The sequence below is a fragment of the Vidua chalybeata genome, chromosome 25 (assembly GCF_026979565.1).
Source record: "Vidua chalybeata isolate OUT-0048 chromosome 25, bVidCha1 merged haplotype, whole genome shotgun sequence".
Taxonomy (NCBI): Eukaryota; Metazoa; Chordata; class Aves; order Passeriformes; family Viduidae; genus Vidua; species Vidua chalybeata.
The window spans coordinates 3029822-3056135 of NC_071554.1; the positions used below are offsets into that span (position 1 = coordinate 3029822).

The 26314-nt window shown below is 56.0% G+C and overlaps 2 protein-coding genes across 3 annotated transcripts; both read left to right on the forward strand.

The window, feature by feature from the left end:
* Positions 1-844: 844 nt before the first annotated feature.
* Positions 845-11895, forward strand: LIN28A (lin-28 homolog A). Its single transcript, XM_053964702.1, has 4 exons — positions 845-875; positions 1707-1885; positions 10526-10710; positions 11682-11895. The coding sequence occupies exons 1-4, from the start codon at positions 845-847 to the stop codon at positions 11893-11895; spliced, it is 609 nt and encodes a 202-aa protein (XP_053820677.1).
* Positions 11896-15989: 4094 nt separating this feature from the next.
* On the forward strand, positions 15990-26232 carry DHDDS (dehydrodolichyl diphosphate synthase subunit). Of its 2 annotated transcripts, none has more exons than XM_053964477.1 (9): positions 15990-16041; positions 17020-17103; positions 17929-18045; positions 18580-18722; positions 19348-19464; positions 19639-19740; positions 20390-20504; positions 21638-21745; positions 24615-26232. In XM_053964477.1, exons 2-9 carry the CDS (start codon positions 17041-17043, stop codon positions 24849-24851), a joined length of 1002 nt encoding a protein of 333 aa, XP_053820452.1. In that variant the 5' UTR covers positions 15990-16041; positions 17020-17040; the 3' UTR covers positions 24852-26232. The 2 variants fall into 2 exon arrangements, with proteins under 2 accessions (XP_053820452.1, XP_053820453.1); XM_053964478.1 differs by lacking the exon at positions 15990-16041 and adding an exon at positions 16533-16594.
* The last annotated feature ends 82 nt before the right edge of the window (positions 26233-26314 follow it).

The window sequence follows — 26314 nt, forward strand, 5'->3', positions numbered from 1 at the left end:
GGAGCCGCTGGTCACTCGCCCTTTGTCCCCGCCCGGCCCGGAGGGCGCCGGGCCCCAGACACCGCCCCGGCCCCGCTCCCCGCGCCGGTGCCGCTGGGACGGGGGGAAGCGCGGCGCATCCCGGGGGTCGCACGGTGCCGGGGTGCGCGCCCCGCTCGCGGGACAGGGGATGGGGCCGGGGGCGCAGGAAGACCCCGGAAAGCCGCCCCCTCCTCCGTGCTGCCGCCCGGCCGGGGCCGGTTCCCCGTCCCACCGGGTCGCGGCTCGCAGGTGGCTCCACTCGTGGGGAGGGGGCGCGGAGAAACGACGTGGAAGCTCCCGCCGATGTCCGGGGGTCCCACCTCCAGCCCCCTCTCCCCGAGTGTTACCTCTTGCCTTGACAGGTGGCCTCGCCCCTAAGTGCCCTAAATGTGGGGGGGTCAACCCACACAGCCCCCCCGCTGCAAATCCCTCCCGGAATGTGTCGCTATTGCCGGGGGGGTTAATTAGGATCACGTGGGGACGGGATGGCGGAGCTGGGCCCGGCGCCCCCCGGCCCCGCGGGTGGGTCCTGGGGGGGGGGGCGGGGGCTGCTATTGTCTGCGAGAATTTGGGAGCCTTTGAAAAAACCCTCCCGCTCCCTCCCACCCCTATTGTTGGAGTGAAGATGGAGTCAAACCTCTCCCGGCTCCCTCCCGGCGGGGTCTAAGCTGGGTTTTTTGTTGTTTTTTTTCGTCCTTTTTTTTTTTTTTTTCTTTTTTTTTTTTTTTTTTTTTGGCTGGCCTAATACCCTCAAAGCTGGCCGAGGAGGAGGAGGGAGGAGGCGGTAACAGCCACAACTCGGAATTTGCAAGCGAGTGTCGGGATGGGGTCTGTTTCCAACCAGCAGTTTGCAGGTTAAGTTATATTATTGTCGCAGCCCGCCTCGGCTCCGCGATTATTAATAACGAGGGCAGAGCCCGGCTGGGGGGCGCAGAGACCCCCCCCGACCCCGGCCCACCCAGTCCCGCTGAGCCCCGGCAGCGCGGCCGGGCCCGGCGGGCCCCTCTGCCCTGCGCAGCGCTGGGGGTCGCAGGGGGGATTTATTGGGGTTTTTTTTATCCCCCCTCCAGCCCCAGGATGACCCCAGAAGTTTGGGGCCGGTGGCGGCTGCTGGGGGTGTTTGGGAGCGGGGGTGGGACGGTGCAAGGGGGGGATGCTGACGGCACGGGAGAGTTTCTCCAGCATGGCTTGCTGGGGGCAGGGGTGTTTCGGCTTGGTGTCTTGGGGGAGTTTTTCGCCTTTTTTTTTAAGTTATAATATTTTGATTTTAGAAAAATATTTTGGCTATTTTTCCGTTGCTCGATTGGTCTTTGTGTGTGTGTCTGGGATTTTTAATTTTTTTTTTCGTTTTTAACGTTTTTGAGGGAGAAACTGATTTAGAGCTCCCACTGCACGCACTGCCTGGGTCGTGCTGGCAGGAGCTGCCTTCGTTTCCTGCGGTGATCCCCGTGCACACGTAGAGGCAGAGCTCACCTCTGTGATGGTTTTTTTTTTGGGGGGCGGTTGGGGATTTTTTTTTTTCTTTTTCTTTTTCATTTTTTTGCATTTTCCAGCCTGCACGGGGCACCCCGAGCAGGATTGGAGGTTCCTGTGCGGGCCGTCCGGCTGGTTGCGGGGAGGCTGGGCCGGGGGCACCCGCGGGTCCCCCAGCCCGCGGCTCAGCGGCTCCGTGGGTCTCTCGCCAGGTGCGAAGCCGGGCGAGGAGCCGGCCGGAGACTCGCCCAAGGCCGAGAACGAGTCCCAGCCCCTGCACGGCTCCGGCATCTGTAAGTGGTTCAACGTTCGCATGGGCTTCGGCTTCCTCTCCATGACCGCCAAGGGCGGCGCGACCCTGGACTCCCCCGTCGATGTCTTCGTGCACCAGGTACGGACCGAGCCGCGCGGGGTCCTGGGGAGGGCAGGGGTGCACGCTGCGGAGGATGGAGGTGGGATGGGGACGCCCCTGCCGCCCCAGCCCGGGCTCCCCGGGTGGAAGGGCAGGCACCGCCGCAGCCGGGGTTCATCTCCGGGGACCGGGCCTGTAAGGCGATCCCGAGCGATTTCATTTTGCCGTCGTTGGTGGCTGAGGAGCCCCTCGGGGCAGGGGGAGCAGGTGCCCGCGGGGCCGGGCGGGACGCGCCGGAGCGGGGACGCCGCTGAGCCCGCGGAGGGACGCGGGGAACGGGCGGCGTTACCTCGGTACCCGCTCCCGGGAGCCCCCTGCCTGGCCGGGATGCAGCACTGGAATCTCCCCCGCTGGAGCTCATCCCGGCACCGGGCATCTCTGCCCGCGCCCTTTGTCCCAGTCGCGGGTGGCACAAAGGCGTCGGGTTTGTGTCCCTGTGGATCTGTGTGACAGTGACAGTCCCGTGTCCGGATCTGACCTTGCTGAGCGGGGAAGCCCCACGCGTGTCGGGGACCCCGCACCCAGGGAAGTCGTGGATTAGAGACTGAACGCCGCGGATCTCGGGGATCTGCCGGGAGATCCCTCGGGGGCTGGGGGAAGGGGTTTAGAGATGGTGCCCAAAACGGGGCAAAACTGGGAGGGGATGTGGGGCTCAGCGCCGGCTCGTGTGGACGGGGCTCTGTGTCGTGCCCCTCACCTCGGGACTGCCGTGGGGCTGGGGGGCAGAGCGAGCACGAACGAAGGGGGCACGGGCGTTTTTGGAGCAAACACGGGAGGTTTGGGCGCATGATCGAGAGCGGCACCGTGGTGCTGGCTCTGGGGAGTCCCTGGACCAGCCGCCTGCAGTGGCCGCAGCTCTTCAGGGGCCCAAAGCCCCCCAAACTGGGTCCATCCTGTGGGCTGGGGGTGCAGGACTGAGCCCCTGGGCTGTGAGGAACTCCTGGAGCTCCCGGGGGTCGCTCACTCCCTGCCCTCAAGCGGGGGCTCCAGGCAGGACTGGCAAGGAAATGATGGCCAGGGGAGATGCCAATCCCTTCTCCCTTGGCTGTGGCATGGGCAAAGCGCCTTGGTAGGAGCTGCTATCCCAGGCACAGCTGGTTTTGGAGTCAAGGGCTCCAAATCAGCCGAGGGAAAACAGATCCTGGCGTTCTCCAGAGAGCAAATGGGCCTTTGCATCTCAATGCAGCACAGCGGGACCCAGTGCTCCTGGGGAGAACCTCCCGCCCTGCTCCTGGGGGTTTATTGCCCCCAGACGGTCTGGTTTCCTGATTGCTCCTGCTCGCATTCCTGCAGGGGAAGGGAATTAGCTGGGGTGTCTCTGTCGGGAGCATCCCACTGTCCTGCAGCCTCTCAGTGCCCCCTGGTTTCTAAGGTCGGGGGAGCCGTGGGATCCCAGAGATTGCAGCGTTTGGGAAACGTGGGGAGCTCTGGGGAAAAGCGGCTTATTCTGGGCAGCAGAGGGTCCCGGGGTGTGGGGGGTTCCCCTGCTGCAGCAAAGGGTTTTGCCCCACCAGAAGCTTTGGTCTGATGGAGAATTCTTCTCCTCCGGGTCGGGTTTCGCCTCCTGCTCCTCTCATTGGTGGCACAAAGTCTCTGCTCTCCTGCAGAAACAGCCGGAGCTGCTCCCGGTGTCTCCCGCTGCAGAGCATCTCCTTGCAGAGGGAGCAACTCATGCTCCCACCGCGGCCTCGCTGCTTTTGGGTGGCTTGCAGGGAATCGGGTCCTTGTCCCGATGCTGTCCCCACCCCGAGCACCAGGGCGCTTCCCGAGAGCCCGTGTCGGCTCCACTCCCGGGAGGGAGTCGGGGCTGCGAGGGCAAAAGCCACCAAAAGCCAGGGGGGACAAGGCTCAGGGCTCCGCGTGCCCTGCCCAGCACCCAGCGCCCCAAACCAGCCTTAGGGCTTAACTCCAGAGCCCCTCAAAACCTTCCCCTCTTCATTTACATATGTGAATGATGACCCACAGGAAGTAATTGTAAGAGAAAGAAGGGAATTGGCCTCTTTAGATCTATTAAATCACTTTATTACAGGAACCAGGTCTGAATGGCCCCTCTCTGCAGGGAGCGCGTCTCCATCTCCCTCTGCCTTTATCTGATCACAAAGAGATTAAAATCTCGGCAGGACAGGAGACTAACAGGGCTCCTTGGGGCTGCCTTTCCCTCGCATTGTGAGCTAAAAATGAGGCATTTGGGTTCAAATGCCTCCCCTGGACACTGGAGATGGATTCATTTGGGGGCTGTGAGGAAACAGGAGGGATGAAGCAGAGGGGAGCAGAGCAGATCGTCCCGGGGAGGTGAAGGGCTCAGCAGCACCCCTGAGGAACTGGGGATTTTAAGGTGGCAGAGATTGGGCTGGTGGTGATGGAGAAGACCCCAAAGGTGTAGTGGTCCCCTCGGGATGCGGCTCCCGGGCTCTGAGCATCACTCACAGGAGTGTGGAGCTGCCTGGGAAGGCAACATGGAAAGAGGGAAAGGAGAAAATCAAGGCTCTGTGCCACTGCTTGGAGCTGGAGGAGCAGTGCTGGCCAGCTGGGCTGGGATTTGGGTTGGGGTCTGGCTGGGGGCAGAGGGGAAGAGGATGTCCAGTGCCTGGAAATCATTGCTCTCCACAACTTGGCTCTGCATTTCTGAGCGTTTATCCAAGCCAGCAGGTCTAAATCCTTGATAAATGCAGTTAGCTGGGTGTTTTTGTTCCTCCTCATGATTTTAGCAGGAAATTCTGCCGGGCACGGTGGGTACCCGTGGCTGCTGTGTTTGTTCTCTGGTGACTCGGTCCTACATATCCTGGTGAGGACATAAAGCTGTGCCCGTGGTTAGACCTGCTGGGGCTGGGATGTGGCACTCCCTGGGCAGTGTGGGACTCGTTGGGCACATCCCAGCACGGGAGGGGCTTCTGCCCCCGGTGATACCCTGGGTGCGGCCGGGCAGGGGATGGGATGAGGGGGGTGGAAGTGGCCGTTTGGACACGGGTTTGGCTGAGCCCACCTGAGCTGTCATCCACCTGTGCCTCTGCCACCCCGTGCATGCGGCCAGGATAATACAAATAATCATCCACGTGAGCATGACGTGAGGTGTTTAAAAAAAAAAAAAATTGTGTTTGGAGGCAGCTCCAACGCTGAGTGTGCGGGAGAGGCACAAGGGAGAGTTTCCCTGTCAGGGAGCAGGATCCAGCCTTTCTCTGCTGCCTTCCCCTGGGCTGGGCTGCGGAGCAAGATCCGAGCGGGGCTTTGGGCTGTGCAGAGCTGGGGGGCAGCAGGGACAGGGGGGATCCGTGATGTTCCATCCTCGAGGGACACGTGTCATATCTCGCTTTTCCTGCTTCCCGTGTTCGCCCCTCAGGGTCACCCCCAGCCCAGGACCGGGAGCACCAGAGGTGCACATCCCTGGGGAAGAGATCGTGGAATCACGGATTAGTTTGGGTTGGAAGGGACCTTTAAAGGTCATTTAGTCTAACCCCCCTGCAAGGAGCAGGGAACTCCCGCAGAGATGCCCTGGGGTAGAAATGCTCGTTGGAATCTCTGCTCTTTTTTTGTGGGGGGAGAGGGGTAGTAGCAATTTCTCTGGTTTTGTTTATTCAGTGGGGTTTTTTAAATAACCGCTGGAATGAAATTGTATTGGGCCGCTTGTGCGCCACGTCCCGATGGGAAATACTGAAAGAGAGTGGCTTTATTCTACCCCTGAAACTCCCCCAAGACGCTCATACACAAAAAAAAAGCCTCCTGTCTCTGTCTAAAGATTAACTGATGGCCGCAGGCACATCCCTTCCCCCAGCTCCCCCTCCCTGCCCCAGGGAGAGAAAACACCCTGGAATGGTCTCCTAGATAATATGGCCCAAATGAATGGGATTGCTCCCGGGATGGAGCCCTGTCCCTCCCGCCCCCACCTCCAGCCCCGTCGTTTCCTTTTCCCTGTTCCCTTACTCCTAAGAATAAGCGGGATGGAGCTGAAACCGTCGTCGGGAGACGCACGGCTGCTCCGGGCCGTGTTCCTGCTTTAAGACGGGAGCACAAAATTAATATGCAGCCACTGATCCCAATTAGCTGCCCTTGGGAAGTGCAGGAGGGTTTTGGTGGGGAAAAAAAATACAACCAAAGGAGCTAAAAGGATTTAGGACAGGAAACTGATGGATTAAACTCTGTGGTTGATGCCTTCTTTTTTTTTTTTTTTTTTTCCCTCGGAGTTGGTACCTAGAGTTTAATTTTACTGACTTGTGGTGGAAAATTAGGAGCAAACATCGTTACTTTGGCAGGGGAATGTGTTTATTTTGATTTTAGTTGAAATCGGTAGGGGTCCTTAGGGAAATTGCACCAGATGACGGTGAGGGAGCCGGTGGAAAGCCTTGGTGATGTTTTGTTAAATCCTCTGTGCTCTCCCCGAGGGCTCCAAAGGCCTCGCCCTTCTTATCTGAGCACGAACGCCCGGGGCTGAGGCAGGACCCCCTTTGCCAAGCACATTCCCCGTTTGTGCGGGGTGCAGGAAGGGACTGGGGGGAATTCCTGCTCCAAGCCCTTCCCTCCCGATCCAAAACCCAGCACCAGCACCTTCCCTGGGGCTTCTGGTACCGGGAAAAGATTTGCTGTGTGATCTGGGGACAGGGAAGGGCTTTGCCTTTGGGGACAGGGACCGCTCCAGGCACAGGCTGTGAAGGCAATGGGACATTTCCCTGCTGGGACTGGTCATTTGGGTGCCGGCAGAGCCCAGCCCTGCCAGAATCTCCATTGGGGAGATTGCCATCGGGCAGTGCCCAGCTGAGGGGAGAACTGCTCTGCCAGGGCTGGCCGAGGCCGCTGCCCCTGCGGGACTGTGGTGGCAACACCCCGTGGCGATAGGAGGACCCGTAGTAGCTCGAGAACTGGGCAAGTGCCAGTCCCCACGGCTGCTCTCCCTGGCTGTGCTAACCCTGAGCCTGCGGGGCTGGGGCTGCTTCCCCGGGATGGCCCTCGGGGGTCACGGTGGAGTGAGGGACCGGGACACGCGGAGCCCTGGGGCCTGCCAGGGTGGCTGGTGCCTTGGAACCGGCAGAACGAGGGATCAGAGGGACAGGGACTCTGTGGCTCTGGGGACAGAGGGCTGCAGAGGAGGGTGGGGCTGCATGGGCACTGCCGTGGGTGCCAGCTGAGCCAGAGGTCATCGTGGACAGGGTACCCCGGTGATGGGGGCATGGTCCCCCCCGGGGCTCAGCAGTCCCTGGGCTGCTCTTCCTGACCCTCCTCTGCAGAGTGGGGGAAACTGAGGCACGGGCACTGCCTGCAGTGGGGCTGGGCTGCCCGAAATGCTCTGGGCAGGGCTCAGATGTAGCCCTGGCACAGCCTGGCACTGCCAGCAGTGTTCCTGCAGCCTGCCTTACCCCAGCATCCCAGCCCGGCTCGTTTTCCGAGGGATCTCAGTTGAAAGGGCTCTGGAGAGCCGAGGTGCGGCGGCTGCTCCGCCCCAGGCCCCGCTGGACACAAAGATGGTTTGATTGAGTGGCTGGGGCTGGCTGGGAATAAACGTCCCCTTGTGTCGTGCTGGGGAGGCCGCGGGGACAATGGTGACCCCGGGGCCGGCCGAGCCCCTCCGGAGCCCGGCGGGGTGGGGTGGGGGAGAGCCGGAGCCCGGCAGCTCGGGGGGCAGCGGTGGGGTTTGGGGCGCCCCACGGTGTCATCCCTTCAGGACGGGAAACGCGTCTAAATGTGGGACCCGCGATGAGGGATTTGGTGGGTGGGAGGAAGAGGAGGGACGGAGGCACCCATGTGCGGGGGGGGGGGGGGGGGGACAGCCAGCCCGGGGGGTGGGCAGCACTCGGCCGCTCACGTGCTGCGGCTTTGTCTGCCGTAAATAACTGGGGATGCGAGGAGGGAGGGAGGGAAAGGGAGGGGGAGGAGCGGAGAGGTGCCCGCTGCGGTGCCCAGGGGTGAAGCTGCACCAGCTCTGCCCCTGTCCCCTGTGCCCCCGGTTAACTCTGGGCCCGATGACCACAAGGAAATCCTGGCGCTGGGCTGCGCTTCTTTTGGGATGGCAACGCTTTGTGACCCCGAGCCCAGGGCCACCCTACACCCCAATAGCAAAGCCATCACCCCGGGACTGAGCCCGCAGCTCCCCCAAGGGACCCAGAGCCCAAACCCCAGCGCCCAGCGGGCGGGTCGGGCACAGCGCTGATGTGTGCAGGGGCTGGAGGGGGTCAGAGGGCCCGCAGCCATGCCGGCCACCCTTCCTCCCCCCGCCGGGGCCTGGAACTCCTGGAATTTGGGCAGCGGGAGCGGGGCCGCCGCCGGCCCTTTGTTCTCGCTGGCCGGTGGCTCCCGGCCCTGGCCGTCCCCTGCGCTCCCCCCCATCCCCAGCATCCCCAGCTCGCTCCAATCCCCCCCCTTCCTCTCTTTATTTTTTGGGGGGGGGGGGGGGGTGTGTGGAGGCCTGGGAAGGCTCCGGCTTTGTGTGTGGTGTGGGACAGGGGCTCTGGGCCCCTTCCTTTCAGATGCAGGAGGTATGCAGCTAATTCAATGGGCTGCAGTTTGATTACCTATCTGATAACAGAGGAATGCCAGCAATGTGTGTGTTTTGGGAAGGGGGCAGGGGGGATGCGCAGGGACCACCAGCCACTCTGCAGCGCACATCAAAAGGCTGTGGCGCGGGGCGGGGGGGGGGGGGGGGGGGGGGGGGGGCGGGGGCGCCCCAGCCTCTGTCCCCCCCCCCCTTCCCTGGGGAGAGGGCGTTTCCTTTGGCCTTTTGGCAGAGGGGGCTGGGGGTCTGGGGGTGCTTGTCATCCTCACCCGCTCCTGGAAAATAAATCGTTTCCCCATCATGTTGTGGCAGCTTCTGCCCCATCCCTCCTCTTCCTCCAAGTGGGGGTGCTGGGTGCACGGGGCTGGCTCTGGCCGTGGGGTGGCGGTGCCCGAGGTGTGCCTGAGCTGGGGGGCCCAGCCCGTGCACTGGGGTCCCCCCTGGCACGGCTCAGCTTTATCCCAAAGATCAGGGCTGAGCGCCTGGGAGTTTTCATCCCCACAGTGTAAACACAGCTGGGCCAGCTGGGGCTGTAAATGCCCTGAGAGAGCCACGGGAGGTGGTTGGCCTCGTCCCCCGGCTCCCAGGGCTGCCTCCTGTGCCAGGGAGTGATGCTCAGCCCCTCCTTACCACCAAAACCCTGGGCTGCTGTGGGAATGGGGTAAATCCAGGGTAGCTCCCATTGCCCATATCGCCTCAGTCTGGGGACAGGCCAGGGTGGGTGGCTGAGCCAAGGTGCTGAGGCACCTCTGGGATGTGCTGGTGCCTTGGGCACAGAGCTCCTGCATGGGGGATGCCCAGCACAGGGCAGCTGGGTTGGTGGTGGGGAGCAGTATTGGGGGTTTGCCGGGGGCAGGTGGTGCTGGAACTGCCCTGGGTGGGCACAGATGGCTGTGACACCCTGTCACGTCCTTGTTGTCATTTGGGGCCTCAGAGCTCGGGGTTTGGCTCTCCCTTTAGGCAGCAGGAGCAGGTCAGAGAGCAAAGGAGGGTCCCTGTGGCCACTATGGATCCCATCCCAGCAGCCAAGGGGATCCAGGGCCTGGGGGTGACTTGGCCCAGCACATAGGGTCTGTCCCACCCTGAGCTGGACCCCCAGGCACAGAAAGGGAGGGGAAAAGCAGCAGAAAAAGGGGTCTTAAGGGTTGTTCCTCAAGCTCTGCTGTGTTACCACTTCTCTCATGCTCACGGACACATGGACATCCCACAAGACCCTGCCAAGAAAAATTCACTCCTATAACCCAGTAACTCCATTTCTTCTCATTCTGCTTTTACGTGGGGTGTTTCCTTGCAACTCCTGGTGAGATTTGGAGCAGGAATGGGAGCAGAGCGTGCCTGCCTGTCCCGACAGCACTCACGGGAGGCTCGGAGCGGAGAGAATGGGAGAGCACGGCCCACGTGACGGGAGCTCTCGGGCCATGAATGGGGGAGAAGCTCCATTCATAAATGCGGGGTCGTGCTGCAGCCGTGCAGGCGTTGGGAATCCCCACCGGCAGGAGCTGCTCCTCCCTCTGCCAGCGAATTCCCCTTCATGCGCTGCTCATGCCCCTTGTGGCTCAGCTCGCAGAGCTGCGGGGATGCCGGGCTGGAATTGCTGCCCGGGGGCAGAGCAGGCAGGGATGCTCACGGCACAGGGGGTTGAGAATTGCCGCCTGCCTCAGCCAGCTCTGCTCCTTAGGGATTTGTTCTGCTGAAATGGACAGAGCCCCTCAAAGTGGAGTGGGGTTTTCCTCTCACCTCACAACCCCCCCTCCCCAGCCTGGGTTTTTCTTGGCTCCCCTGGTTTGATTGTGTGGTGATGCCCGATGTGGTATTCCTGGAAGGAATGGGAGAAGCTCCCAGCAGTGATAATCCTGTGCCAAATGGCTGCTTAATTAATTATTGCAGGCAGTTAAAGGGTTTGAGCTGGGCTGAGGGGGCCGGCAGTGCCAGCCTCCTGGCCTTGCTACAGGGCCTGCCACAAGCTGGGTTTGTGTCTTTGTGCAAAGCCTCGAGATCCTTTTGTATTAAAAAAAAAGCAGAACCAAGGGACAGGCAGAGGGGGACATTTGCAGCTCTTGTGCTGCAGGAGGGCTTTGTGCTGTGCCTGGAGAACACCCCAGCTCTGTGCTGACTCCCATCCTGTCCCTGTGCCCCCGCAGAGCAAGCTCCACATGGAGGGTTTCCGCAGCCTGAAGGAGGGCGAAGCTGTCGAGTTCACCTTCAAGAAATCATCCAAAGGTCTGGAGTCCATCCGGGTGACCGGCCCTGGGGGCGTCTTCTGCATCGGCAGCGAGAGGAGGCCCAAAGGGAAGAGCCTCCAGAAGCGCAGGTCAAAAGGAGACCGGTGAGGGCTGAGGCTGAGCCCTGCGGACACCAGGAACTGCTCGGACACCCCGGGGATGGGCACGGGACCGGTGGGATGGGCAGTGACCCTTGGTCTGGGAAAGCAGCGTCCTGCGGCGCCTAATGAGCGGCAGATGCAGCTCGGTAGGGAAGGGGCAGGGGAGAAGCAGGGAGGGGCAGAGGTCAGGGACACCCCGGGCAGTGCCCCCCTCGCCCAGGGAGCCCTGCTGGGCTGGGGGAGTTTGCTCCAAGAGAAGCCCTTCCTTGTGGGAAGGAAACAACTGGACGTCCTGACAGTGTCCCCCACAGCGGGATGGGAGCCCTGGGGCAAGTTTCACCCCCCCTCTCCCATCCTCTCCATCCTGGCTGCCTGGGGATGCCTCATCCCAGTTTTCCCAGTGGATGCTCTCTACCCCATTCAGCTGTTCTCATAAGCAGGATTTTAAATTAATCAGAAAGGAATTGTGAAGGAAAAGGAAAGAGAAAAGGGTTGTGGCCGTCCTATATGGATGCAGGATTTAAAATGGACACAAAGCTCCGGTGTGAGGGTGGCACCCATGGGACCAGTGCTGGGAGGCACAGCCCTGTGAGAAGCCACCCTTGGCGTTGTCCCCACATGATGACAGCTGGGGATGTCAGTTGTTCCTTTGTCTGTAACCCCGGCAGTGGGGTCTGGAGACTGATGGAGACGGGAGCCAGGACACTGATGGAGGCAGAGGGGTGGAACCCCCCGAAATCCCGAATTTGTCCCCGGTGTGTGGCTTCAGTGCAGTGGTTTGCTGCCATCTCCTGGGTACCAGCAGCACCACTGAGCCCCAGCTGGACATGCTGGAGCTGGGGTCTGCAGGGACCAACCCTGGGGCCACCACCCACCCCAAAAGCCAAGCCCAGCTCTGGCTAAGAAGCCAGATGGGTCCCAGGCATGGTCATAGCATCCTCCTGCCTAATTTTATTTCTCCTCCCCTCACACAGGTGCTACAACTGCGGCGGGCTGGACCACCACGCCAAGGAATGCAAGCTGCCGCCGCAGCCCAAGAAGTGCCACTTCTGCCAGAGCATCAGCCACATGGTCGCCAACTGCCCCGCGAAAGCACAGCAGTCCCCCAGCTCGCAGGGAAAGCCCGTCTACTTCCGAGAGGAGGAGGACATGCACAGCTCGGCCCTCCTCCCCGAGACCCGGGAATGATGGTGGGTGGCAGGGAGAGGGGGCTTCCACCGGGATGAGAAGGCTTTGGCAAGGCAAGGGGCAGCCTGGGGAGGGCCGGTGGCAGTACTGGCAGCAGGGACCTGGTGTCCCTGCACAGACCTTTCCCCCACGCCCAGGCTGGGCAAAGCCCTGTTAGCATCAGGATGGCTTGTTCCAAAACAGGGGAAGGCAGCACCCAACACACTTCTTCCCGCTAAAAACCCCAAACATACTTAATTAATCTTTAATCTTTTCCTAAGTTAAGCCAGGCAGCCGTGTCTTGGGGAGGAGGAGCAGAGGGGCATCATCCCAGGGAGGAGCTGATGGCTCCTTGTTCTCCCCAGCTTCAAACAGGCTCGGCACAGCCTGGATGAGTTGGGGGGACTCGCTCCTGCCTGCCCGGGAGGGAGGCTGAGGGAAAGGCTGCCTGTGCAGCACCAGGGAGATGCCCGTGGGCTGGTCCTGCGGCTCCCTCTGCTCCTCGTGGCCTCTCACTTTCAGGGAGGTGTGAGGATTTATGGTTATTCCACAGTTGCTCCATTGCTGACAGCAGCAGAGCCCAGATTTGGGCTCAGTCTGGGAGGAAATGGATCCTCTCTCAGGGCTGGAGTAACACCACCTGTTTGTGGGCTGCGAGCTGCAGCCTGGGGGAGAGCAATTCAAAGGAAAACCACTTTTTTCCCTCCTAATCCTCCCCAGGTGCCCGCCCAGAGAGCACGAGGTGTTTTATGCAGCCAGCTCTTCTCCTCTCAGGCTTCTCCCAGCCTCCTGAAGGCGGAGCTGGGGACACACCTGTGCTGGAACACACCTCTGCTCCTCCTGCCCACCCCACGCTGCAGAGCCTGCTGCCACTGGGGCTGAGCCTCCCCAGGGACAGGGGACAAGGCTGTACCGGGTTAGTGGCTGCTGTCCCCCTTCCCCACGGCCCTTCCCAAGTCTTGCCTTTATTTATTGGACACCCCCTTCTCCCGGGGAGCCCCCCGGCCGTGCCGAAGCCAAGGCCAAGTGAAAGCTGCACTAGGACGTGCGTGAATGACGTATCTTTGGGTTTGTTTGTCGTCTTTGTTTTGGGTTTGTTGGTTTTTTTTTTTTTTTTTAATATAAATATTCTGGTTTTGTATTTTTGTATATTTTAATCTTTAATCTTTAAGAAAAGAAAAGGAAAAAAAGAAAAAAAAAAAAAAAAAAGAAAAAAAGGAGAGAAAGGACATAATTCCTGCAACTTATTCTCAGGTATTCGAGCAATCTCAGGGATAAAATGCCTCTGTAGCCCAGTGCTGGACAGAGAGGAGGGTTTTTCTAACAGCACAAAGAAATTATGAAGTTTGTATTGGAAGTGTAGATCTACCTCACTGGATGTTTGCTAGGTGGGCTGACATGTTGTCGAGCTTTTCAAATGTGTTTTTTGGTATGTTTGGGATTTGTTTTCCTTTTAACTGTATTGTAACGGTCTTTTTCCCTTCCCCATGCACTGATGGAGGCATTTGGGTCTGTGGATCTGTGTGTGGGGATGGAGAAGCCAAGCAGTGCCATGGGCAGGGAACAGGTGCTAGAGCCTGTGTCAGCTCCCAACTCCTGATTTTCTCCCAGCCCGGTGGCTTTTGAGGCCTGTCCTCTGTTTCTCTCTCCTGTTTACTCTCCAGCTCATGGGAACACTCCAGTGCACCCCGTGCCTGAGTCCTCCTGCTGCCCATGGGCTGGGATGTCACGCGGGCTCCCAGTAGGCGGGTGCCGTGTGGCTGGGGGTCAGGATGGGAGTTCCAGCCCCATGCAGGGGGACTGAGGAAGAGCAGATGGTGACCAGGGAGTGCTGGGAGACAGGGTTACCCTCAGCCTCTGCTCTTCCTCAGCCTCGAGCTCAGGGCTGGCTGTCCATGGCATCCCGGGAGAGGGGATCCAGTTCCAAGTCCAAGGGAGGTGCAACTGCTCCATCCTTTTCTCCTTCCTGGCTTCCCTCAATTGCTGACTCACCATGGCTAGGAGAAACTCTGGATCCCAGGTTTTGGGGTATGAACACTCCTCCTTGCAGCACAGGGGGTGGCTGGAGCCTTCCCAGGGAGGGCGTCTGGCCGGCTGTGGGCACGTTTTCTGCTGGTTTTTAGGAGCAATAGGTTTAGCTGTGGGGCAGGGCTGGATCATACAGGGGCACTGACTCCATCCCCAGGGATGGGGGACTTGGGGGTCACTGAGGCTGCTGGAGCCCAGTGACTCCCAGCACGTGGGCATTGAGGGATGGAGAGCAGCCCCAGCCGCTCCCTGCCCTGCTCCAGTAGTTTAGGGTGAGGTGGTGGTCTCTTCTTGGGAGAGGGGGGAAGGACTTTGATTTTTCAACTAGCAATGGGATCTGTACAAAACTGCTTCAGGAAAACAACTTTAGTCTGACGGGGTAAATGCAATAGAGCCTTGGGGGGTGGCTCTTGGCCTCCCCCCAGCACCTCGGCTGTGCCAGGAAAACTGCTGCCCCCCCAATTCCTGTGTCTGCCCCCCTCAATCCCTGTATCTGCCCCCCCAAATCCTGTATCTGCCCCCCTCATCCCTGTATCTGCCCCCCTCAACCCCTGGATCTGCTCCCCTCATCCCTGTATCTGCCCCCAAATCCTGTATCTGCCCCCAGTCCCTGTATCTGCCCCCTCATTCCTGTCTATCCTCAAGAATCGTGTAGGACCTTCACCCCCTGCTCCCACTTTAATGGTTTGGTGATTTCTCTGTCAGATGTCTAGTGTGTGTAAATACCTCTGTAAACCTTTCCACTTTCTCTCAGTATTCTCCTTGATTATTGTTTACAAAATTAAGAGGAAAAAAAAAAAGAAAAATGGAAAAAAATTTAAAATATCCAAAGCATCTAATAGGTTATGGAGCAGGGAGATGGATCTGCTCTCCCACACAGAGCTGCCAGGTGGGAGCTCTGTAACCATCCCTGCCCTGGGCTGAAGCAAATAGGGAATCACTCAGGTTTCCCCCGGGGTGCTGGGATCTAAGAAAACAGGGATTTTAATCTGTGCTGGGAAGCCACACTGGAGGAGATGGGGTTGATTCGCATCTCCTTGTGTTGGCCATTGTGGTTCTTCCCTTCTGCTGACAATAATTAACTGAATTGCTGCATCATGGCCCACCCTGCCCACGGGCACTATGCATGAGGGGACAGTCGGGGAGGATGGGGCGTGCTCAGGGTCCTGCTGTGACACGGGAGTGTTTGAATGTATGAGAAATAAAACAAAGACGTCCCTCACAAGGGGGTGTCTGCCCTGAGGCGAAAGCCTCCAGTCCCAGAAATGTCCACGAGGAGACTGAAGAATGTAATCCATGTTTACTGCTAGCAACCAAAGCGTTCGTGTCAAAACCGTGAAGTTTTATGGGGCAGGAGGGAGGGGATAGGGGGTGGCTGTGTGTGCGTGGGGCTCAGGGTGACCCCTGAGTGGTTACTCACACTTCCCAAAGACATTTCCTGCCGGAGTCCCTGCAGCGACATCCTCAGTTCCTGCTGCTGCAGGTTTCCCCCCCTTCTGCTCGTTTTATTTTTGTTTTTGTACCAACTATGTAAAATGAGGGTTTTTTTTTCTTTTCTGGAAAAAAAAATAATAAAGACCATGGGCAATGGCTGCTGGTGACGTTCTGTGTGTGGTTACTTGTGTTTTTCTCCCCTGGAGCTGAGGAGCCCAGAGCCCAAAGGCGGGCAGCAGGGCCACCTCCCCTGCAGCCCCCCACAAGTGGCCCAGCCCTGTCACAGAAACACACACCGCTTTGGGTGGAAGGGATATTAAAGCCCATCCAATAATCCCACCCCTGCCATGGCACGGACACCTTCCACTGTGCCAGGCTGCTCCAAGCCCCCATGTCCAGCCTGGCCTTGGACACTTCCAGGGATCCAGGGGCAGCCACAGCTGCTCTGGGCACCCTGTGCCTCCCCACCCTCACAGAGGGAGAATTTCCTGCCAATCTACCCGTGCCCTCTGTCCCTCTGAAGCCACTCCCCGTGTCCTTTCCCTCACCATCTCCCCCTCCCCTCACAGCTCCCCCCCGCCATTTCCCCTCCCCTCAAAGCGCCCCCCCAATCCCCGCGCACCCCCCCCGTGCGCGCCGCCGTGTGACGTAAGCGGAAGGGCACGTCATTCTCCGGCGGAGGCTGAGGCGGCGCAGCCGGGGCAGGTACGGGGACCGGGAGGGACCGGGGGAAAGCCGGGGCTTCCCGGGGCTTCCCGGGCATGGTGGGGGCGTTGCGGGCGGACTGAGTCTCCTTCCATTGTGTCTCTCCCCTCGGCGGCCGCGCCCCTCCCCTCACGGAGCCGGCGAAGGCCTAAGGGACGCCCCGTCCCCACCGTGCACTTCCCTCCCGGGAGGGCCCGGGTGGCTGCCGAGAGCGCCCGGGGGGCTGCCGGGAGCGGAGGCACCCGCAGGGTCTGGGTGTGCGGCCCGCTCTCGGCCGACTCTGCTCGCTGCCGGCGGCGGGACGGGCTCCCGGGGGCTGCGGCTCCCGGCTGCGCCCGCCCGGCCCGGGCAGCGAGGCGCGGCCCTCCCGGCGCTGCCCCAGGCGTGCAGCCCTCTCTGAAGGGCGTTCTTTGGGAGCACGGGGTCAAACCGCGCGTGAAGGGCTGTCTGCCATTCGCTGACCATCAGCAGCCGGCGGGGGCGCTGGGTGTGCTCAGCCCGAGCCGGGCAAGGCGAGCGTTCAGAGCTTTAGGAGCAGCCCGAGGTTCGGCAGGTCCGTGCTCGGATATTTGTGGCTGTGGGTGGGGATCCCCTCCTGAGGGAGGAGGCCGAAAAAGCCCCCACGGAGAATGAACTCCTGAGCGTAACTGGATCTGCTGCTGCCCCTGGATGGTGGGATGGAGTCCAGGCGGGTGGGTCTGGGCTGTTCGTGCTGGGGTGGGTCTGTACGAACCAGTCCTGCAGGCTGCAGGACTCGGGCATGGTTTTCCTTGCACCAGCTGGTGCAGAATCTGCTCTGATGACACAGCTGGAAAATTCCAGAGCCTGTTTCTGAGCCTGCTTATCAAAGGATTTGCACAGACAATGTAAAGGGCTCCAGAGCAGCAAGTCAGAGCTGATTTTTCCCAGGTGGTTTGTTTGCTTTGGGCTCAAACAATCACCTTTAACCCCTTCATTTTCATCTTCCCTTTGAAAAAGGAAAGGAGCTCTCAATAAAAAATGTCGTGGATCAGAGAGGGTGAGCTGACCATCATAGAGAGGTTCTGTGCCAACATCATTAAGGTAAGGGATGGATTTGGGTGGATTTTGTGGTGAAGAGCTGGCAGGCTCTCCAGGGTGGAACTGTCTCTGTGGCTGCAGTGCTCTGGAAAGGGAGCGTTGTTGGCAAGGCTGCATTTAGTGCTGGCACTGGATGTGCATCCCTAAACTCCATCCCAGGGTGGGAGATTACTTAGGCTTAGCCTTGCAAATGAGCAAGGCTGCAGGCAGTGCTTGCCAATGAGGATCTGTGCCCTTGCTGAGGGAGGCAGGGCATGGGAAGGAGGGAGAGAAGAGAGATCCTCACACTGGGAGCTGAAGGAATGAAACTTGAGTATTGGAACAAAAACTCACCAGTTCCAGGAAAATTCTCTCCTTGCTCAGGCTTGAGACTGATGGTGCTGCCCTTGTGAGATCAGTGGAAAGGAACCCTCCTCTTTGTGGGGGGAAGTCTTATGGCCTTTTCTTGTGTTCTCTGAAGGTAACTGTGTCTGTGAAAAGGGCTCTGAAATAAAAAATGCAGCATAACACCCTGCATGCCCTCCTCCTCCTCCTCTGTGGCTGCAGCTGTTGCAGCACTGAGCTCCTGAGCACTGCAGCTCTGTCCTGAGAGGAGTGGGGAGGGCAGAGCTGCTTTTCAGTTCAGGCAACTGTCAGCACTGAGCTCTTTCTTTGGAGACCCTAAACTGGGGTTGGCAAAGAGGAAACGAGCACCCTGCTCATTCCAGCTGCAGGGAGACAGCCCTGCACCCCTGGGAGCACACAGGGCTGCTGGGGACAGGGGCTGAGCTGGCTGTGGGGACAGCCCTGCTCACCTGCTGGTCTCCTGTGTTTCTCTCTGTTTTCCAGGCAGGTCCAATGCCCAAGCACGTTGCCTTCATCATGGATGGCAATCGCCGCTACGCCCAGAAGTGTCACGTGGAGAGGCAGCAGGGACATTCCCAAGGCTTTGATAAGCTGGCACAGGTGAGGAGGATGTTTTCTGCCTTTGTGTGGTGGGAGTTTGAGCTGGGTTTGCTGCTGGACTGGTGTCCTGTGTTCCTTCTCTTCACCCTTCCTTGGAGCTGCTGTTCATCGTCAGGATTCACAACTTGAGCTCCTCCCTCTCTCTGTTATCTTGCAGAGTCATTCTATTCAGCTGTTTTTTTCTTCTGTTTTGCACTCAATTAAAATATCTGCCTTACAAATCTCAAGGCTTTTATTTCTGTGAAACAGGTTGACTTTTTTTGAAAAGGTTTTGAAAGGTGCAGTACTATTTAATTTATAAACCAATGGTGCTTTTCCTGGCTGGATGAGTCCCCTGTGATGGATTCTCATCCTCAGATAGTGATATTTTCCTCCTGTTCTTTAAAATGAATCTCAAATTCACATCTAGGGGTTTCATATTTTTGATAGTCCTTCCTTTTGATGCAGTCCTGGCCTGGTGGGAAACCACAGGAAGGTTTTACATGGAGAAGTTGTGTCTTGCTGGCCTGATTGTTACATTTTGTCTTCTTGCAGACACTGCGGTGGTGCTTGAACCTGGGCATTCGGGAGGTGACAGTTTATGCCTTCAGCATTGAGAACTTCAAACGCTCCAAGGAGGAGGTGGATGGGCTCATGGACCTGGCCAGACAGAAGTTCAGCCGCCTCCTGGAGGAGCAGTAAGACTCCCTCACGTGTGTCCCACAGGGTGGAACTGGGGCAGGACGCGACAAATTGCAGGGATGTTACAAGCTGTGAGAATGGATTAATGAGGAGAGCCTTCCCGACCTGCAGTCAGAGATTAAAGGGGCTGTGCCTGCCTGGGTGGGGTGTAGAGCTCTGTGCATGCACGCTCCCCCTGCGCATCAGATTTGGGACAACTGTGCCATCCAAACCATGGGGACGAGGACAGCTTTCAGATAAACACAGCACAATCAGAAACACAGAGTGCCAGATGTTGTTTTCATGAAATAGCAAAGCTTTATCCTAATTTTTGGTTACTTGGAGGTGCCCAGAGCCTATGGTTGTATTCTAAGCCTCCACAGGTAGGGATGCCTAATCTGGGATCATGTCCTGGTCCTTTGGTTATGTCTGTACCTCAGGAACTGGTGTGGGGAATGATCACTGTGCCTTTATGAAATGGTTCGGGATGATCAAATCTCAGCCAGTTTTGCACACCTGAAAACCATTTGGTGGTTTTGCCTTTCTCCAGCTCCCAATTTTGCTGAAGCTGTGGGTGGATGTTGGCACTTGTGCAGTAGAGACTGATGTGTTTTCTGTGGTCCCCACTGTGGTTGGGTGCAGGGAGAACCTGAAGAAGCACGGGGTGTGCATCCGTGTCCTCGGGGATCTGCCCCTCCTGCCTGTGGATATCCAGGAGCTGATTGCCCAAGCTGTGCTGGCAACCAGGAACTACAACAAGTAAGTGACACCCATTTTAAAGAGCTGATACCTCACGCCTTCCTCCTCTCCCTGAGGACTGGGACTTGTCAGACATGCTACACCTCTTTTTTCTTCTTGGTCCTACAAGCACACATCACTGTCATCTGCTGGGCCGTCCCAGGATGAGCCTTTCACATCTTATCCTCTGTGCAGGTGCTTTCTGAACGTCTGCTTTGCTTACACATCGAGACATGAGATCAGCAATGCTGTCAGGGAGATGGCCTGGGGGGTGGAACAAGGACTGCTGGAACCCAGGTAACTCTTTGCTTTCTCTGTGAGGCTTTTGGATGAATCCTGCCTGTCTTACCACTCACACTGCATGAGAAACCTCTCAGAAGCCAAGTGGCTTTTAAATAGATTTCATTAAACCAGTGTGACTGGAACAAATGACTTAAAGTTACTATGCAATGTTTGCCTTTTATTATTTCAGTTACCATGGTGATAGATACACAACCAAGACAGAAAAGAAATTAGGTCTGTGTCTTAAGTTAGTTTAAATGTGAAGGCAGATTTTATGCCACAACAATTGGCTGCTTGGCTGACAGTCTTAGCTATGAGGTCAAACAACAGATGAATCATGAATGCTGCACTGTTCCTCCACCCTGAAGGAGAAGGAATAGTTACACTCTGCTCCCTGCTCCAGATGGAAGCCCTCACAGTCTGCTTCCACCACTGTGTTATGTTTCAAAGAGCATGGAGTGGGATGCTCTGGGGGCTGAAATAGCATTTGGAATAGCCTGTGGAGCAGACACCAGTGTCTAAAAGAAGCAAGTTGATGACTGTCTGTGGTTCAGCTCCACCACCCAGTTTTTGCAGCCCTGAGTTTACATAAAACCCCTTAATTCTGGTTTGTGCCACATCCATCAGGCCAGGAAGGGTGTCTAATAAAGTGTGTCTCTTTTAGTGACGTGTCTGAATCGCTGCTGGATAAGTGTCTGTACACCAACAACTCCCCCGACCCAGACCTGCTGATAAGAACCTCTGGAGAGGTTCGCCTCAGCGATTTCTTGCTCTGGCAGGTAAGGTCTCTGTTCTCTCCTTGGGGTGTTCCATCTTTGCCTCAGAGGGTGCTGGTGTTCCACTGACTCCAGGTGCAAGCAGATGTGAGGGCTCTGAAACTCCTTGTGCTGGGGTCAGGTGGTTTCCAGGATGGACTGAGTGCTGGGGCACCTCTCAGTGATCTGTTTCTGGCAGATCTGCGTTTGCCTAAAATCATGAATTCCTGTCCCTTTGCTCCTTTCCTCACCTTTAGATAATTACTTGTTTGTAGAGAACATTTGAGTGGAGTTGCTTCAGCTGAAGTTCACATGTTCTTTTATATGTACAATTTGGAGCCAAAACCCAATTGCCTTTAGGCAACCACATCAAATTATTCCCATTCCAAATTATTTATTTGGCAAGTTCTCAGAAGTTGTCTGGCCTGAGCTGTGGTTACCTACCAAGGCATACCCTCTCCTCCCCTATTTTTGGGCACACCTATACCCTGGGTGGTGTTGATGCTATGAAATAACACTTTCCTTGCTCCTCTCAGTGGTAGAGGAGTCCTGTTAAGTGTTGGACTGTTTTAGCAGTCATCATAGGAACTTATTTACCTCAGACTGTGAGGAACTTGGTGGCAAAAATAGGTTTTGACTTGAAATCTTTCATCATCCAGCTCACGGATATCTTCAGTGCACCACAGCTCTTGGCTTCACTAAGCAGTTTGAAAGCCATGAGTGGGCAGTAAGGAATATCATGAGATGTCATTTGAAGAATGGCTTAAATGTCATGTCCTGATCCTTAGTTCAACTGTTATTCCCTTAGCCTTTGGTACTCCAGTGTTGCTATTTTAGGTTTTTTTATAAGTCTGTGATGCTTAAGCTGTTAAAAATACCTCTCTGAAGACCAACACAGCAATAGAAAGAATTCTGCTGATGCCTTTGCAGGAGTGGATGACTGGTGTCCCAGCATTGAAAACTAATTAGAAGGACTCTACATTGTGCAATTTCAGACTCTCTTAGCTGGTTTTTACCTCACTTTAAATAGAATCTGATAACACAGCCTAGGTAAACCCTTTGTGGGGAAAGTGGCATAGTTCGCCCCACAGAGTTGCATCTTAATGACTTTTTCTCTTGCTCAGTGATTAAATTGTTTGTGATCTTCCTTTCTGCAGACATCCCATTCATGCCTGGTGTTTCAATCAGTCTTGTGGCCAGAATATTCCTTTTGGAACTTGTGTGAAGCTGTCCTTCAGTTCCAGATGAACTACAGTGCTTTACAGGTAAGGGAGTCTTGGGGAAGTGGAAAGCCCAGCCCCTGTGTTACCTGCACAGCAGCTGGAGATCAGGTGAGAGTGCAAAGTGGGAGTAGTGCTTGTTAGTTAAGATCTTGTGATCTTGTTTCAGTAGCAGCTCATGTGTGGCTTCTCCTGTATCCTTGTGGCTTGTTACAACACCTTGGTGTGTGACCAGACTCCTCTACTTTCAGCAAGACCCAAAAATATCCAAAGTCAGCACTGTCTCTGTTACTCATTGCTCATTCCACCAGCGGGAGCATCTGTCCCAGACCTCACGCACCCAGTGAACACTCCTGGTCTGCCACAGAGTGAAATCTGCCAGTTCAACCCAGACACTTCATCAGTGCTGTAAGCACGTGCTCTGCTCACACTGGAACAAGCAGGGAGTACTCACATGCTCTTCCTCTAACTCCACTATTGTTTTTAGGATTGTAACTAGTGGGTGTAGAGTTTCCTTTTTGGGAGCTGAAATGAGGCAGCCTGAGCTGTGAGTCTGTGGACAAGTGTCCTCTTTCTGGTGGGTCCAGATGTACCTGCTGAAGGGATTGTTCCTATTGCTCACTGACGTTGTTCCTCTTCTTTTAGATCTGTTGCCCTGAGCTCTCCCTGGTCTGGTTCTGATACAGCTGTCCAATTCAGTAGTGAGATAGTAGTTTGGCTATTTTTAAGCAAAACAAGTGTGGGAGCTGGAACTCTTGATGGAGAAACGTGGGGGGCAGCAGTGACTGGCAGAAGGACCTCAGTGTGGCAGCTCTTCATCCCCACCATATCTCACTGCTGAATGTGTCTGTTCCTTAATTATTTGGGTCCTCCTTTTAAAAACAGGCATTACATTGCCCTTTTCTACCTTCAGGGACATTGCTCAGCCCTGAGAGTTGTCGAAGAGATTATAGCCAGCTGTGGTTATGGGTGAATTCAATCAAGTGCAGCCAGTCTGGCAGCATCCAAACTCTCCATGTCCTTAACCTCTTTTGTTCCTATTTCTGGCCCAAGTCTGCCCTTTTCCTACCAGCAATTCATTGTATTAGTACGACTAATGGCAGTTCACCTTCTGCACAAAGAGGGAAGCAAAAAAGGCAGTAGTGTTTGTCATTGCCATGAGCTTGGCCTCTGTCTGAACAGTAAGGTCACTGTTCTGACTTTGCTCCTGGTGCTGGTTTCTAACAGGCAACAAATGCAGCTTCTGTTCCCAGCTATTCTCATCTTTTCTTAGTTCTGGTTGGTGGCTAGATGTGTTCATGCCATGCTATTATCAAGATTTCTCATTGTCCACATTTGTTCTCTGGTCAGTTTTCTCCCTGTAAGAACCACTTTGCAGTGTCTAAGGCTGGCCTTTTTTTTCCAGGGAACCCTCACAATTGTGCAAAGGGAGTGCTTCTCCCTCAGAGGAGGTGAGATTTAGGCGCTGGGTCTTTTTAAATGTTAAATAAGTGATCTTGAAATCCAAAAGAGGTCACAAAGCAAATTCTCTTGGTGGAAGGGTTGCTGTCAGTCAGGATGGTGGGACTGGGGGGGAATTGCTGAGAAGCCAGGATGTTTTACATCAGCTGTGTGTATTTTGGGAATGTGCTGCTGCTTTTGGGATGTGGATGGGCAGCAGGATGGAAGGGGTGACAAGGTACAGAAACCCCCCCTTGATTTGGAGGTACTGGACAAAAAATATCTTCCTTCCATCAGCTCAAACAGCCTCACTTTTCATGGCTGCCATTTTATTTCCCAGCTGGTTGTTGCTCTCCATGGAGCCCCAGGATCAGCTGGACCTTGCTTTTGGTACCTGGTAGATCTTGGGAAGGAATGCAGGGCTTGGCTGGCCACCCTGCCCCTGCAGTGGCAAGCTGAGTCTTTTCTGGGCAATAAACAGAATTGCACTTTGAGGGATTGAAATCTTCTGCTCAGCAGGCTGATGATGATCCTTGCAGTTCAAGTCAGCCCTGGAGTGCATCCATTCAGTGAGTTTGCTGGGGATATTTCTGCTCACATTGCCAGCACAACAAAAGCTAATTTCCAGAGCTATAGCTGCCTTGGGCTCAGGAAAAGTGTGGGGATGAGTGAGTCAGGCTCTCATTAGAGTAATTATTCTTCTTGCTTGTTTGAAAGACCGGCACTTCCCAAGTGTGTGTGTGTGTGTATCAGTTTATGTCACAGTGACCAGTTTTACAGTTTTTAAAAACAGAACCTCAATATTCCTGCCTGCTGATGTGTTTTTGCTGTTGGAAGCTGCATAAGGAGAAATCTGAAAGTGATGTTCTACAACAAAATATTTCAAATACTTGAAGGGTAGACAAGGATGGGTCCTGCCTTTGCCTTTCTCCTGCTGTGTCTCAAGCCAGTACACCCTTAGATCACAGAAATTTGGGAGTGCTGAGCTTATTCCTGCTTTTGTTTTAAAGCTGATTAGCTCAATACTGGATCATCTCAAAGAATTGCCCTGTAAGTCATGGTTTGGAATCCCCTGAAGCCTTTCAGCAGCCAGGGGAATAGGATCAAAAATGCTGTGATAACACTGGTGAGGATAAGAGTGCGCATGTCTGGGGTTCAAGAGTTCTCCTTTAGCTGTTCCTCTCTGACTCCAATATCTGAGGTTATTCCCACAATCTGTCCTGACTTTTATCTGTTCTAACTAGGAGTTAATGCTCTGACCAGAGCTGTGTCTTGGAGGCAAGGCCCAGAAGGATATCCCTGTATTTTTTATAACCAGTCAAGCAGGCTGCCTCAAGGTGGAAGAGGCAGACCCAGAGCCAGCCTTGAGTGAGCCTGCAGATCCTTGGCCAGGCGGAGGCTGTTTGTACCCCCCGTACCACAGGTGAGCTGAGAGGCCTGCTAAGGTTCTAACATTCACTGCTTTTCACTCCAGAAGGCCAGAGACTCCTACCTGGAGGAGAGGAGGCGACAGCAGATGGAGAGGGACCAGGCTTACGTGACCAAGAAGCTGCAGCAGGAAGGGTGCGTGCCCCATGGAGACTCACGGCGCCAGCGGACACTGCTGCAAAAATGCACAGCCCTGCGGGAGGAGAGGATCCAGGGCTTCCTGCAGGCCCTGGAGCACAAGAGAGCAGACTTCTTCGAGAGCCTGTGTCCAGTGTCTGCATGACACAGGTGCTGGGCTCTGGGGAACACAGTGTTCGGAGCGAGCAGCTGCTGCCTGCAGGGACTGGCTCAGCGCGGTCCTGCCGTGGGCAGCCAGGGCTGCTCCAGGAGCTCCCGTCCCGCTGGCCCTGCCTGGAGCAGGGATGGCTTCTGTGAACTCTCCTGGTCTGTGATGCTGCTGAGGAAGGTGGTGCCATCCTGTGTCACCTCCCTGCCCTGGTGACAGATACCTGCAGCCTGCTGGGTCTCTGCTGCTGGGTCCTTGGCAGGCCAGGTGTTCCGGTGACAAGAAGTTAACTGCAATGAGCCTCCTCCAGTTCTCTGATTCCTCCTGAACTGGCCCAGCCAGACCAGTTCAGTCCTGTTAAATCAGTCTGGCTCAGACTCTTTCCATGGCTTTGCAGTAGGGAGTCTTCTGTTGAGATGTCCTCTGCTGTCCAATCAAGAAAACCCTGCTTTCTGCAGGGAGAGGATTATTCCTGGTGTCAGGGACATTCCCCGCTGCCTGCTCACTGAGAGCATCTTGTCTTTTCCCCACCTGACTGCTGGGTGGGGTGTATCCACTCCTGGTTTCCAGAGAGCTAAAGGAAGGGTTCCCAGCCTTGCTGTAAGGGAAAAAAAGCTGCTCCAAAGCTTCAGCAGGTTCTGAGAACTCTCCTGAGCAGTGTGTGTGGGGAAAACCCAGGTGCAGAAGGTGCTGGTGTTGGACCACACTGACCTTGGGAAAGGCTCTGAGCAGGCAGGAAAAAAGGATTGGTTGGGAATGAACCTTCTCAGGAAGGAAAGGAAATTGGCTAGACACAGGTGATGGCTACCATATGCCAAACCCTCTGAGGGAGTTCCAGGGAACGAGGGTGGGCTTAATTCAGGAATTCAGTAGCCAAAACCAACCTCTGACCCCAGCTAAAATGGTTCAGAAGGGCAGTTTGGCTGATACTAATGGGAGTGGCCAGAGCAGCTGTGGAGTATTATTTGTCCTCAGTTTTCCATTGGCAGGGAGATGGACAATCTGTTTTCCAAGGTTGTTTCCATCTCTCATTCCTCCTGGTTTCCGTCCCCACGATCAAAATAACTGAAAATGATTTTTGCTCCTGATGCACACACATGTGTGGCAGTACCAGCTGTTGCTGGGTTTGAAGTGTTTCTTCTTACCTCCAGGTGAAAACCACAAAAAATGCAGATTTAACAGCCTTGTAAGTGCTGCACACTGAGCACTTGGCCTGTGATTGTGAAGAACTGTGTAGTCAAACTGGGAATAAAGTATATTAATACCAAAGTTATTTTAAAAATAACTTGAATATTTAAAAGTATGTAGAGCTGCTTATTTTAAGGTGTGATAAAGCTGGAACCCAGGTTGAATGTAATAATATTTAATTTGTGACAGACTCCTCATGTGATTCCTGTTAGCCTGGGAATTATTTGAAGGTTATTTTTACAGTGTGGTATGAGCAGTTTGCTGATAACCCA